The sequence below is a fragment of the Canis lupus genome, chromosome 21 (assembly GCF_048164855.1).
Source record: "Canis lupus baileyi chromosome 21, mCanLup2.hap1, whole genome shotgun sequence".
In the NCBI taxonomy this organism is placed as follows: domain Eukaryota; kingdom Metazoa; phylum Chordata; class Mammalia; order Carnivora; family Canidae; genus Canis; species Canis lupus.
The window spans coordinates 44,419,404-44,433,703 of NC_132858.1; the positions used below are offsets into that span (position 1 = coordinate 44,419,404).

Here is a 14,300-nt window from a genome sequence, read left to right on the forward strand (position 1 = left end):
ATTGCAGGCTGAGAACCGTGGACTTTGGACCAGTCCTGGCCTTCTCGCACTGGGCCCATGGCACCTTTGTCAGTGCCAGCTATCTGCAGAGAGAACATTCTCTCAGGATTGGCATCAAGATATCTAGGATGTCCTGGGAAATGAGATGAGCACATCCACGGGTGTAAAAGTCTTGGGGGCTGCGTCACTGGTGTATAAATGATCATAGGAGAAACCAACCTTGTTTCTGGTGCTACGTAGTGATTACTAATGAGAAGCATCATGAACATGAATTCAGAGCCTTTCCACCCACAGCATGGTAGCCAGGAAATAAGGATCCAGATATGGTGTGTTTGCCTTTCCCTTTTATTTATTTAGTTAGTTATCATCATTATTGTTTTAGTTTCTAAAGTTTCTAGCTAAAAACGAGCTGAAAGGGTTCTTTGTGAAAAAAAAAATCATTACAGTTTTCCATATCCTACTTTTCTAGATAGTTCAAAAATTCCCTTTCATCACAGAAATTCTTCCGCAAACAGTAAACACATAAAGATCTTTTAGACATTCGTTCCTCTTGCTTTCTTCCTTCAAATCATCGTATTTCCGATCGCATTTAAAATATTACGAACATTCTAATATGACAAGTCAAACTGAAATATAACAGATTGTAAAAAAAAAAAAGTGTTTTCTTTGTAATATGGCATTTATTTTACAATGCACATATTAGGTCAAATGGTAAGAACCAAAGCATCTTCCCCCCCCCTTGGAGATCGCACAGAGTGGGCGCCTTTGAAGGCTACCCTGACTGCCGCAAGGAGATTTGTCCACAAGATTTGAGCTTTCATATACCTTCCATACCAAAGGACATACCTACCACTACAGTTTGTGGCGGCTTAAAAAGAAAAATTGAAGCATATCATTAAGAAAAATCTGCAAGATGTGTCTGAGGAGTACTGCAGTTGTGAAGGCGAGGGGAGCAGGGCCTTCCCCAGGCTGGCTGGGCAGTGGCTGGCCTCATCCTTGGAGGCAGTCTCCGTTCTGGAAAGCAGCTGGCTCACACTTTTTTTGGGTTTGTTCTCTTTTGGGCACTCCTAGCTTTAATGGTCTTCTTGGGGCTGGCTGGTTTGGGAGCAGGAGGCTTTCCCTTTGGTTTCGGGGTGTTGCTACGACTGGTGCGCCCGGCAGTTCGCTTCTTGTCCTGAACGGTCCTCCGCTGTTCCCGCAGCCTCTCTTCCCACTGCTGGGAGGCAATTTGTAACCATGACCATCAAGTACATTTCACCGAGTAATGCCATTAAACTAATGTCAGGATTGATGCCCCTTTTTTCCCCCACTGTCACATATAAGTCATGATAACAACGAATAAAATAGCTATGCTGTACTATGGCATTTCTCATACACCGGATGATTTGAAAAGTGCTCAAGGTGGGATGCAATCTGTCTATTTATTCATTTCACTGAAACTCCCAACAGCCCTGCTAGGTGGGCACCATGGTAGGGGCCAGGAAACGAGCACACAGAGCTTATTTGCACAGTCATGTGGCTGACAAATGTCAAAGCTGAGATGCAAATTCACCAGTCTGACTCCAGGGCCCAAGGCCCCAACCCATGCACTTTTGCCCATAGGCCCTGCGATGCCAGTTTCCTACACAGCAAGTTTCCTACAAAGCAGGGGTTCTGACACGGCTAAGAGGCGAAGCCTCACTAGGAAGTCCAGGGTCCTTCTTATGGCATTTGTAGGTGGGCTCACCTAATTCTCTTACTTCCAAAGGAAGATAGCCCCTCCCACCTCTAGTAATCCACTCAAGTATTAGCTACCCAGAACTGATGAGAAACGAGACTTTCTGGATAGTTGTTTCCTTGATAGAAAAGGATTTACTACTTCTACTATAAAGAAATACTACTCATTTAAATAGCAGCATGTAAGAAAAAACTGAGTCCACTTGAATAGATGTTGCTTTTTATCACAGTATATACACTGTTTTGTTGGAGTTTATTTCATTCATTGGAGAGTCTGAGCATGAGCACAGGCTGGGCATTGTCTGAGGCACCAGAAATACAATGAAATGAGAAACACTGTCCCCACCCTCCCAGGGCACAAGTGTAGTCTGTCGTGAAATAATAAACTCATTAGGCCTGCTATTATATGGTGCTAGCTTCAAATTCTTACGGAAGCATTACTGGAATATTTGCTGCAGAAGTAAACTGCCTAAATGGCCATGATTCCTGAAAGCTTGCTTTCACTCAGGTTCTTAGGGTGAACTTGCTTTCTATATTGATGCTTCTAATCTGCTGCGGTCTTGGAAATTGCATAACCAATCCTACTAGAATTTTCTGTTCAGGAAGGCGAAGTGGGTTCCTGAGTAGCTCCTGAGTTTTTAGCTCAGATGTAAAGGTCGTGTTATTCCCAAATGCATCCAGTAGGAGAGGCTTTGTTCAAACTACCTTCTCTATAAGTCAGTATTAATATAGACTTTTCCCTCACACACTAAGAGGGCACGGGCAGTAGTAGTAAGACCCTTTGTGAACCTGAAAACACAAGTCCTCCTACAGATACCTAAGCGGATTTAGAGGAGAGCGGGGATGCTTTAAACATTTCAAACCAACGATCTGATTTCTCTGGTTCTGGTGTGAACTCATATCTCTGGGCAAAAAATTATTCTAACTCCTTTAATTGAATTACCAATCTTTCTCTGATGTTACCATTAAAGTAATAGATTTGGCCCCAAAATGATTATAGTTCGTAGATTATTGATTTTGACAAGTCTCAAAATTGTTTTAAGCACAGGGAAAGATTATGCTTTGTACAGAGACAGCATGAATTTTAGGATTGCACATTCCCACACCCTGTGTCTATGTTTGTTTTAAACCCTCTGGAGGTAAATTCTGCTCAAGTACGTGACTGATTTTGCTAAAATAGTTAAATGAAATACCACAGAAAAAAAAATTTTAAACCTTAATTTAATTAAGGTTATATTTTTATATTAAAATAACCAATCGATCAGGATTGAATGCAACCAAATCACCTTGATATTGCAGAGATACTGAACTACAATTTCCAAGTCAGAGCTCCTAACTGCTTATTCAAAAGATAAATAGTGAGAGCCTGGAGATGGGAGTATGTGCTGAACCCCTAGTGCTATAGAATTTCTTCACTCACACTTAACTCTGTATTTGGAGTATTGCTAACTATACTTACTATGGATCTTTTACTAAGTTGATCTCTCCATTTTTCAACTAAACAGTTTTCAAGAAGCATCATCCTGAAAAAAAGAAAAAATAATTTATCTTGAGCAATTCTGATTATGTAAGGAAAAAGCTTAAAAATACAAAAAAATTGGAAAAACACCCAAATTCTTTAAAACCCTTAACCCTACAATCCACATATCCACTATTCATATTTTACTAGCATTTCCTTTTATTCTTCCTCATACCTATATATATATTTAAATTACACTGAGTATTTAGGTCATATAATATATTTCTTTTTGTCATTCTATTATACACATTTTCTCATTTAATTAGAATTCAAAAATATAGCTATAATAACTATATAATATTTCAACAATAATATCCATTACACACTTAGGCCTTTCTCTACTGTTGAACCCCCTTCTTTTGCTTAGCTCCTGTCACCAGCATTGTGTTGAATGCCCTTGTACATACAGACTAGTGTGCACTGACTTATTATGCCTCCAGATAGATTTCTGGAAGTAGAATTATTGAGTCAAAGAGTATATATTTTTTCAAAGTTTTCAATGCACAGTGCCAAACTCTTTTCAGAATGGTTGAACTTTGGTTCAAATTATTTTTTAATTTGGATTGGAGAATTAAAGAGGTAAATTTATTTACTCTTTGTATTTCTTCTGGAACTTGTATAGATTTATGTACATATTATTTATATATTGTAGTCTTTACATGTCAAATATGAACTTACATGAACTCTTTATAGAATAAGGTTACTATTCCTTTGTCATAACTATTTCAAGTATTTTTTTCAATATTTATTGTCCTTTTGGGGTGATTTTTATGTCCATGATATTATATCATCAAAAATGCATATTGACATTTTTCCATTGTGATTTCTTAAATTAATTTCATGTTTGCAAAGTATTTTGTCATTCAGATTTCACATACCTACCTATTCACCTAATTTTACCCTCTATGATGAAGTTTTAAAAATATTTCTTTACTCCATTTGAAATTTATTTTATAGTATAGTAAAAAGTGAACATATGTGCTAATTTTCCAAATAAAAATATTTGAAACATTTACTAAACAATATATTCATGTCCAATTGATTTGCCATATCTCCTTCATAATAAGTTATTTTATGCATTAGAATCTGTTTCAAGACTTGCTTTCTCTGTTTTATTTATCTACATGTGTACTCTTGCACCACATGGTTTTAGCAAGTACAGCTTTGTACCAGTTTTCTGTCTCTCTTAAGGCAGATTTCCTTTCAAATGGTATTTTCAAAATCTCCTTTATACACTCTTCTCCGTTTGTTCCTCCAACTGATCATTAGCATCATTTGTGAAGACATAACTCCCAGTTATTCAACAATATTTTTACTGGCATTTTCATCAGAATTACATGAAGTCTATAAGTGAACAGAAAGGATGATGGGGAAGCTGTTATTTAATTCATTTATAATCCATTCATCTGTCCCAATAGGATTCAATGACTATGTTCCGGTATGTTCCCAGAACCACATCTAGTCCTGCAGCAGATACAAACACTATGCAAGAGATGAGCCTAGAAACAGTCAACATTCATGCAGTCTGCTTCCACAGAGAGACAAGCTGCAAGTAGAAGAACAGCTTTAAAGTCAAGAGCACCAGATAGTATACGTGGTATGAGGAGGGTACCCAAGTGCTGATAGAATACAGATCGAGAAAGTATTCAAGTGAGGCTAGTTTCAAAAGGTGTTTTGGAGAAATAGCCCATAGTTGTATCCAAAAGAAATACATGAACAGTAATGGCAGAGAATCAAAGGGAAGACTTGTTATATAAAAAAGGACTTATATTGTGGGAGATGTATCCTGCCGTGGGTTATGGGGCCCATCCAGTAACCTGGTCTGAAGAGTTCGATTATTACATTATAAGGTACCAATATATAAAAAGAGGCCAAGGAAAGAGATGTGGGGGAAGCCACGCTCCCAGCTAGTGATATATAGACACATGTATATACATGCATGTGAGTGTGAATATGACTGTGTCTGTATGTAATGGTCTATCAAACAAACATTGTATACATTTAGATTGTATATAAGGAAAGTGTGGAATTGTCGTTAACTTGATCTTTAGGTTATTGAAGAGCTCTTTGAAAAAATTCAGTACTTGCCACCCTAAGATTGATTTTTTTAAAAGATTTTATTTATTTATTCATGAGACACACACACACACACACACACACACACACACACACACAGAGAGAGATAGGCAGAGGGAGAAGCAGGGTCCATGCAGGGAGACTGATGTGGGACTCGATCCCAGGACCCTGGGATCACGCCCTGAGCCGAAGGCAGATGTTCAACCACTGAGCCACCCAGGCGTCCCCCTAAGATTGATCTGAATAGTCTGAATGTCTTAACTCATAGTAACTTATTGGCCTACAATTTTGGAAGTCAAAATTTTGAAATAAATTTTGAAAATTGCTTTTTAAAGATTCCATTTTGACATTTTGAAGTAGATTTTTAAAGATTCCATTCAAATCCTCCTATTTCTATTTTTCCTTAATGCCACGTGGAATTAAACAATATTGAGGATACGTGAGATCACAACAGAGGCATCTATTAAAACTGTCTTGTTTGTTTATTTCTTTCTTTATTAAATTGTCTTGTTTAAAAAGAACTCCTGGTGCCATATTTTTTTTAATAAACCATGACTGCTAAATGAGATTCATGTTTTTAGAAGCAGTGTGCAGTTTCTTCTGTCCCTTGGTGCCTACCTGGAGCGCCACTCGTAACACATGATGAGAACGTCTTGATGCGGCAGGATGTGAGGACACTGGCAGGAAGAATTTGTAATGAGCGGCACCTGCGTTCGAGGGATGGGTGACAAGGACTTGAAGATCTCTTTCACGTCCACCACAGTGGTTACTTCGTTACAGCCACTCCTCTGCACAGCTTTGATTTTGGCATGAATGACTGCAATGTAAAAAGTGATAGAAGTGTGGATGAAGCCTTTGGAGACAAAGACTTGGTGTAATCACGCCAACTCCTGAGCCCTCTCTTAAAGAATGCCTCCTGTAATTATGGTCATGTCCGAGCTGCCCAGATGCCAGCAAGAAGCCCACACAATCGTATTGTCAGCATTGTCTTTAAAGTCCTGGCTCATGCCACAAGATGTATGAGCAAAATGACAGGCAGGCTTCGTCTGGGCTCTGCTTCTGGATCGGTGAGGGCTCCTCATGGGCTGCAGCTAGCATGTGAATAGAGAATCTCAGAGATTGTTCTCAGGCTGAAAATGCTAAAATTTGGTTCGTTTGTTTGTAGGTCTGTTTGCCAAAAGAACAAACCAGAAGATTCAAGTCAGGAATGTCAGTAAATATTTCACAGAAATGAGTATTTGTTTATCCCCTGCCTTGTGATTATTTGAAGTGAGAATCATATGTTTTTGGGTTCAGAAGCCACTTTTCTAAAAAGACATTATTTTAGAGAGAAAGATTGAGAGTGCGTCCAAAGGGGAAGGGACAGAGGGAGAGGAGAGAGAGAATCTCAGGCAGATTTCAGAATGAGCCGGTGAGCCAGAGGCCCAAAGGGGCGGAGGGGAGGGCTCGATCATGAGATCATGACCTGAGCCGAAATCAAGAGTCTGACGCTCAACCCGCTGAGCCACCCAGGCGCCCCTCAGAAGCCACTTTAAAGTTTGGATGGTCCAACCACCCGTCTGACGCTTGAACGTTTTTTCTCTTCCAAAGGAAGTTATGAAAGCCATGACATTTCTGAACTGGAAGGAGGCTCTGAAGATCACTGTTCTCAATCCTTTACTCACACGCTGTCAGGGCAAGGTCTGCGGTGAGCAGCAGTGTAAGTGTTATTACAGATGGCTGTTAACATCACTGCGTCTGATTACGCTCTAAATTCTGGCCCCTTTGGTCCCTTACTATTACTGCCTTCCATGGAATTGTAATCAGCCTAGCACAGATCTGTCTTGGATTCCGTCCTAGAAAGCTGGTTTATGAAGAAGCCAAAGGACTTAAATAGAAAATGGTTTCACCATTAAAGTAGTTATGGAGAACAGCAAGACAGTGAAGCCCCAGTTAGTAAGGAGGGCTGGGGAGTGTCAGATGAGGGACAAAGGAGATTAGACTAAGACACTATCTACAAGAAATGTTTTTAAAACGACAACAATGGAAGCTACTGGAAAAGACCATTTGCTTTTTTTTTTTTTTTTGGTTGAGTTACCCACGTTGGCTAGATATAATCTCAAATCTTACAACTCAAATAAAAGGTTATGTTTTCAGACTTTTGTATTGCCACAGTCTTCCTACTTTCCCATGTGACATACCACATAAAGTTGATGATTTAAAATTTCAGTTTGAATCATGGAAAACAAAGTTAACAAATAAAATGACCATTTTGCCTAAAGAGTTCCTGTCATTTCAGCAGAAGTAACGTAGGAAATGCAAAGGAACATAAAATAACCCAAACGGATATTTTAAAAGGACACATTTTTAAATTAAATCTATTTTCAAATGATAATAGAATTCGGTTTACTTAAAAGATTAAAAATAGCTGACCCCCTACAGAATGTGCGGACTGCTCTTTCCAGTAAGACAGGAGGGCATTTAAACTATGCCAATGCCTGTACCTCTTTCCCCACAATTCCTTTAAGATGTTAAATATCTGTAGGAGTTTATAAGTAAAAGGAAAACAGGGGGAGGTCTTAATTCCTGGGCCTCAGATAATCCAACCCATGGATCAGTCACCCACTCTTCCGATAGCACTGAGATCCCAGGAAGAGAACAAGTCAGGTGGGCCATCCTGGCTGAGTGGCCCGTCTGCCTAAGACAAGTAGGACCTCGATGGCAACTCTGCTCTGATCCGCACCACTCTTCCCCCCGGGTAACCTATTTTGTATTTGCTTAATTTCCCCAGAAAAGCAAGACATTTTCCAGCTGTCGCCGTGCCATCTGGAACCCACGTAAGTTACCACTTTGTGATCAGCTTTGCGGCTGGCTTTGCCATGTGCCAAGTCCTCCAGTAAATGGTTTCATCAGATGACTTACCGTAGCTGTAGTTTTTGCTCAGATACGTCGCCAGAGTCGGCTTCACCTTTTTGCACTTGCAACGGTCTGAAGAAGACAAAAGAGAGACAATAAGTTGGAAAAGTGTTCAGAAACCACACTGGGGAGGCGACAAAGGGGGAACCTCAAGGGAGAAAGAACTCACCGGGGCTTAGGCGTTTACAGTCAACATCAAGGGGCCTTTCCTGTACCATCATGTCTGGCGTGATGTCTATCCACTTAACGTCTGAAACACACAGAGAGCCACGTAGGTGTGGTCAGTGACTTAGCCTGCTCACCCAGCTGGAATAAGGAACCATCTGGAGACAGACACTAACACAGTGTCACAAAAGAATGACACTACATTGTAAAAGTGGCATGTGATTGTCGTCTACTTTTTTCATACAGACATTCCTGGGCTTAGGAAAGAAGATTTTTGAGTGAAATTTTGCCCAACGAGCACAAATTGATACGAATGCACATCCATTTCAATTGGCTGACGCACACTAACTTCCCTTCCAAATCCATTTTAAAATGTTGCTTTTTCGCAGCTTGACAGTTGACACTAATCAAAACATCCAGAATATTTCCAAATCGCCGCCTCTCTTTTTGCAAGGCAGAAGCAGCCCACTGCTATCTATAACCCCCCAAGAGCATAACCCTCTTTTATATAATCTGAGCAATAAATACGTTTTTTTCCCCCTAAAGCTTTGAATTAGAGAGGAATTCCGACTTTCCCTTCACCTTACTTCTCCTCCTTCCTGTGTTGGGCAACGCTCTGACCTATAACCTCAGAAACTACACTAAGGCAACACCATAATCTCTCTAAATGTGCAGGATAAAAGCATGCAAAATGTTCTTAGGTTTCGTTTCAAGAAATGGTTTTAAGCTTGCTCCTTCATCCTAGAAAAGCAGCCAGATGACCAAAAAAAAAAAAAAAAAAAAAAAAGGAAGGGAAGTGAAAGTGGACATCCAGTTAACTAAGATGCCACAGATTCCCTTTCCCAGAACGACTAAATTTACAAAGTGCACTCCTGTGGGGAGTGGTGACTTACGGGTAGGTACTGCTTTTTTTGGGGGGGTGGGGTGGGGTGGGGGCAAGAGTTTCCAGGGGCTCACACTAAACGGGAGATTCCCGGTGGGATTGTTTTGGGGATCAAAGTGCGCAGCGCTCAGGCCCCACCCAGGTCGCGCCTGCCGCTGCTGTTGCTGCTGCGGCTGCTCGCGACCCCCGTCCAGGTGCGCGCCCCCGACGGCTCCAGCGGCGCCTCCCGCCCCGCACGCCTGCTCCTCGGGACGCGGGGCTCCCCAGCTCCGGACGTTCCTGCAGCCTCCCCCTCCCTCCACCCGTCCCCAGGCAGGTCCCCTGCCGCTCCCCCCCCCCCCCGTCCCGCCCTCGGGAGCAGGGTGCGGGCTGCCCGCCCGTCCGGGCTCCCGCGCGGCCTCACCGTCGGGGAGGTCGGTGACGATGGCCTCGGGCGAGATGCACACGCCGCGGTCGTAGACCGGCAGCTCGTCGCAGGCCAGGCTCTCGGGCCAGCTGTGGTTGTACATCTTCATGAGCGGCTCGCAGTCGTCGCGCGCGCGCTGGCACACCGACTTGCACGGCTTGATGGGGTCGTGCAGGAACTCGAGCGTGCAGATGGGCGCGTACATGGCGCAGAGGAAGAAGCGCAGCACCGAGCTGCAGTTCACGTCCACCAGCTCCTCGTACTGCTCGATGGCCAGGACGGCGTTCTCCTGCGTGCTGTGGTGCAGGTGGTTGGGCATCCGCGTGATGTTCCAGGGCATGTGCCGGCACATGGGGATGCGCACCGCCTCGCAGGGCGCGCCGCGCACGCCGAGCGCCAGGCGCAGCCCGAGGCAGCACAGCGCCGCCAGCACCGCGAGCTGCATGGCCCCGGCCCGGCCGCCCGCCCCGCTAGCCGTCCGTCCGTCCTCCCTGCCCCGGGGGCGGCCGTCGCCCGGGGCCGCGGACACGCCGTGCGCCCGCGGGGCCCGGCCGGGCGTCTCGGAGCGCGAGGGCGCGGGCGCTCAGCCTGCGGGGCGCCCAGCCGCCCGGGCAGCTCCGGTCCCCGACGCGGCAGCTCCGGCCCCCGACGCGGCAGCTCCGAGCGCAGCCGGCCTCGGCCATTGCGGGACCCTATTTATCCCGACGCGTCCCCTGACGTGGGCCCCGGAGGCTCCCGCGGCGGCGGCGGCGGGCGCGCCCCTCCCCCTCCCCCTCCCCCCCGCGCCCCTCCCCCGCCCGCGCCGCGCCCGCCCCGAGCGCTGACATCATCCCCTCCGGGCCGCGGCCCAGGGCTGCGAGCCTGCGTTTCCCCAAAGTCCCTCCTTTTTAGTCGGGCCAGTCCTTGTCCTTCGCACCAGGAGAAAGAGTCCCTGGCAGTCGTTTTGGACACCGGATCCAAGCGGGTGCAAGGAGAGGATCTCAGGACGGGGCAGGCGCTGTTTGGGTCAAAGCTGAGCTCTGCGGCCCCTGCCCTAGAGGTGCCCGGGGCGCAGGGTTGCAGCGGGTGCGACCTTCCGCGGCCCCTCCTCCCGGGGCTCGCTCGCCTGCAGCTCGCCCGTCGCGGGGGGGGGGGGGACCCGGAGGGACACGTCGTCTCCACACACACCCCCCCTCCTCGGTTGTGCGCACTTGGGTTTTGTTCCAAGCCGTGAGCTTGGGCTCAGGTTTTTCCAGAAAGGCATTTGGTCTGTACGTGCTCCGGGAGCCCAGCAGCCCCAAGGTGCAATAATAGCATCTTCTGGTTTAGGAATGTTTTCCGTCCGCCGACATTCCCCTTCCTTCTCACCCTCTGTTCCTCAATCCACCGTGAACGGAAACCCAGGAGAAAACAGGACCGGACACCAAAGCCTGAAAGATCCCCCCCTCCCCGCCCCCCACTTCATTGCCAAGCGATTTCCAGCCCAGCGAGGCTAAAAATCTTGAGGTTTTGATGTGCTTGAAACTACTTACATTGAGTAAGAAGCCGCGTACCCTGGAAAGCATGGTACGTTTTGTTTCTTCTTCCAGCTTATTTTTATGTTTTGTTTTTTTTTCTTTTTCGTTTATTTTTATTAGGAAGAGGTAGTAAAACCAACTGCTGGCTCAGGTCTCACAGAAAAGGGAGACTGTTGTTGCAAATGTACATCAATCTTCTGGCAGTAAGGTTTCTGGTATATGATATTCTCTTAGGGCATTAGGATATGAAAATGTGGTCTCTGAATGTTAATCTTTAAAAACATCGGTTCAGCACTGGGTGTTATACTATACGTCGGCGAATTGAATTTAAATAAAGAAAACTTAGAAAAAAAATAAAAATAAAAACATAGTTCAGGGGCATCTGGGTGGCTGAATCAGTGAAGTGGCGGCCTTTGGCTCAAGTCAGGGTCTCAGGGTCCTGGGATCCTGCCCCACGTGGGGCTCCCCCCTCAGGAGGTAGTCTGCTTCTGCCTCTGCTGTTCCCTCTGCTTGTGCTGTCTCTCTCAAATAAACAAAATCTTAAAAAAAACTAAACAACCATAGTTCAATTAAAAATCTGAACATATGGCAGATAGCTGTTTTTTGTTTTTTGTTTTTTGTTTTTTGTCTCCAAAGCTTAGACCCACAATATTAGTTTAGTTTTGACTCTGTCCAGGACTAAGAATTATAATAGCCCAGCAACAAAAAAATACAGCTGGCATTTTATTGAGCATTTACAATGGGCTGGGCGTGGTGTTAAGCTCTTTAAATGTAAGACCTTTTTTTTTAAATTTATTTTTTATTTTTTATTTTTTTAAGGGAACACGAATTAAACATGGTAAGTTGAGAGGACAAATGACACAAATACATTTCAGGATTCATCCAAGGAGTCGGGTTCTATTCAGGGGAAGCCCAGAGTGTCCAAACACAGCCGCGCCAACCTGGAGAGGTAGTTCCAGTTTCAGGTAGGTCATAAGCTCCCAGGATGGCAAGCCGGGCCAGTGAACTCTCAAGCAATGGGGATAACCTAGAGGACATTTTCAGCCATTTCCAGCTGTCAAATCCAGTGAGTCGAAACCCCCTGGCTTAGGGGGAAATATTTGTAGCCCCAGCTCCTACAGGGGCAGGAAATGCAGTTTTGAGAGACAGCTGGACTCCGGCTCCTGTGAGTTGGTCAAAGAGGCAGACCTGGAAAGGGCTCTCTCTGGCGCAGCCAGTTGGAACCTGCTGCATCTGTTCACAGCTAGTGCCAAGTCGCAGCACAGCAGGCATCACCCCGATGTTCTCCAGGGTGTTTCCTTGAAGAAAAGGTGCGGAGAAGGTAAGAGGCCTTCTCTATAAAGTTCTCTGGCTTCCCTCGGGGGGTCCACTGGCTGCCTGTCTGTAGTGGTTCTACTTGGGGTGGGAGACTCTGTCCACGGCCTCCTCCTTCAGGCCCTGTCTCAGCCCTAATCCATTACCCTGTACTGGACATTGATTTGCCAATAGCCTACGTAGCTGAGGAAGTTACTCTGGTCAGTGGCTTCTCTCTGGAGGTTCCTGTGTAGAGGCCTGCTTCTCTGCTTGGGTTCCAAGGCCAGTCCTCTTCTCACTCTCCACGCACCCTGCCTCTCCAAGTTTCTCAACCTTAGTGCTTCTGACCCTGGGGCCAGAATATTCTTTATTGGGTTCTGTGCATTCTGGAAAGTTTAGTAGCCTCTCTGGCCTCCTCCTACTAGATGCCAGTAGAGGCTGCCCCTACCCTGTTATGACAATCAAAAATGTCTCCAAGTAACTGTCTCCCCTGCCGTTCTCCTCTTTGGCTTCAATTACCACCGAGATGTCAATGGCTTCTGAAACCAGCCCTCTAGCCCTGTTGGTTTGTGGAAATGCTCATCCAACTGTCCCTGGGGTATTTCTACCTGCATAACCCACAGGTATGTCAAAATCAACCAATCCTTTTTTTTTTTTTTTTTTTAAGATTTGATTTATTTACATGAGAGACACAGAGAGGGGCAGAGACATAGGGAGAAGCAGACTGCCTGTGGGGACCCCGATGCAGGACTCCATCCCAGGACCCCGGGATCACTCCCTGAGCCAAAGGCAGACGCTCAACGACTGAGCCACCCAGGAGACCCAAGGTCAACCAGTCTTTTTTTTTTTTTTTAAAGATTTTATTTATTTATTCATGGGAGACACAGAGAGAGAGAGAGTGAGACAGGCAGAGACACAGGCAGAGGGAGAAGCAGGCTCCATGCAGGGAGCCCGACGTGGGACTTGATCCCGGGTCTCCAGGATCACGCCCTGGGCTGAAGGAGTCACCAGGAGCCCCAAAGTCATCCAATCCTTTTTTTTTTTTTTTTTTAAATATTTTATTTATCCATGAGAGAGAGAGAGAGGCAGAGACACAGGAGGAGGGAGAAGCAGGCTCCATGCAGGGAGCTGGACGTGGGACTCAATCCTGGGTCTCCAGGACCACGCCCTGGGCTGAAGGAGGCACTAAACCGCTGAGCCACCTGGACTGCCCCAAAGTCAACCGATCCTAAACTGACTTGTCTTCTTTGCTCATTCAGGATGGAACTCCCAGTGGCCCAAACCAGAAAGTTCTCCTCCATAGCGCCGTTTCTGATCCACCGTCGCCCGCCGCCACCACCTCAGTTCAGATTCCAGTGTCTGTTACCTGGATTATAACGGCATCTTCCTCCTCCTGCTCCCTGCCCAATCTCTGCACTCACACCTCAGGGAGCTTCCTAAGGCTTCCGCCTCATGGTGCCCCTCCCTGGTTTTCAAGACCCCGTTTGATAGGGCTCAAAATTACTCTCCTTAAACCCCAGCACTACACCCATTTTCCCTTGTCCCCATGTCCTTTATGTGGGAATGTTCCCTCCTGCTTTCATCTGGTTCACGTCCTCATTCTTGAAACACAGATCAACTGTAAAGATACCATAAATTTGGAAAGCAAGTCTTTTTTTTTAAGTTGCTTTTTTTTTGATTCTGTATGGTACATCCTAATATTACGAAATATTCCATATGGTACATCCTAATATTATGAAACATAAACCATAAACCCAATAAACTTTGTTCTTTTTTTATTTTTATTTTATTTTATTTATTTTTTTTTTTTAAACTTTGTTCTTGATGCTAAACTCCCAGACTCACACGCAC

At 45.2% G+C, this 14,300-nt stretch overlaps 1 protein-coding gene and 1 long non-coding RNA gene across 4 annotated transcripts; one reads left to right on the plus strand and one right to left on the minus strand.

Annotated features, from left to right (window-relative positions):
• Positions 1-324: 324 nt before the first annotated feature.
• Positions 325-10,117, minus strand: SFRP4 (secreted frizzled related protein 4). Its single transcript, XM_072791607.1, has 6 exons — positions 9,658-10,117; positions 8,376-8,456; positions 8,213-8,278; positions 5,930-6,128; positions 3,176-3,239; positions 325-1,216 (listed from the first exon to the last, which is right to left on the minus strand). The coding sequence occupies exons 1-6, from the start codon at positions 10,103-10,105 to the stop codon at positions 1,031-1,033; spliced, it is 1,044 nt and encodes a 347-aa protein (XP_072647708.1). The 5' UTR covers positions 10,106-10,117; the 3' UTR covers positions 325-1,030.
• Positions 10,118-10,795: 678 nt separating this feature from the next.
• On the plus strand, positions 10,796-14,233 carry LOC140613120 (uncharacterized). 3 transcript variants are annotated; one of them, XR_012014252.1, is made up of 4 exons: positions 10,796-11,205; positions 11,976-12,477; positions 12,976-13,072; positions 13,709-14,233. It is a non-coding gene; the product is annotated as an uncharacterized lncRNA (long non-coding RNA). The 3 variants fall into 3 exon arrangements; XR_012014251.1 differs by having other exon boundaries at positions 11,976-13,072; XR_012014253.1 differs by having other exon boundaries at positions 12,032-13,072.
• Positions 14,234-14,300: the final 67 nt, after the last annotated feature.

Bases quoted from the DNA above. Each gene is read 5' to 3' on its own strand.
- SFRP4 (XM_072791607.1), bottom strand. From the start codon at position 10,105: ATGCAGCTCGCGGTGCTGGCGGCGCTGTGCTGCCTCGGGCTGCGCCTG. The intron at 3,240-5,929 runs GTAGGCACCAAG...TCTTTTTTTCAG, and splicing joins TGTTACGAGTGGCGCTCCAG to GATGATGCTTCTTGAAAACT. The intron at 1,217-3,175 runs GTAAGTATAGTT...ATTGCCTCCCAG, and splicing joins AACTTAGTAAAAGATCCATA to CAGTGGGAAGAGAGGCTGCG.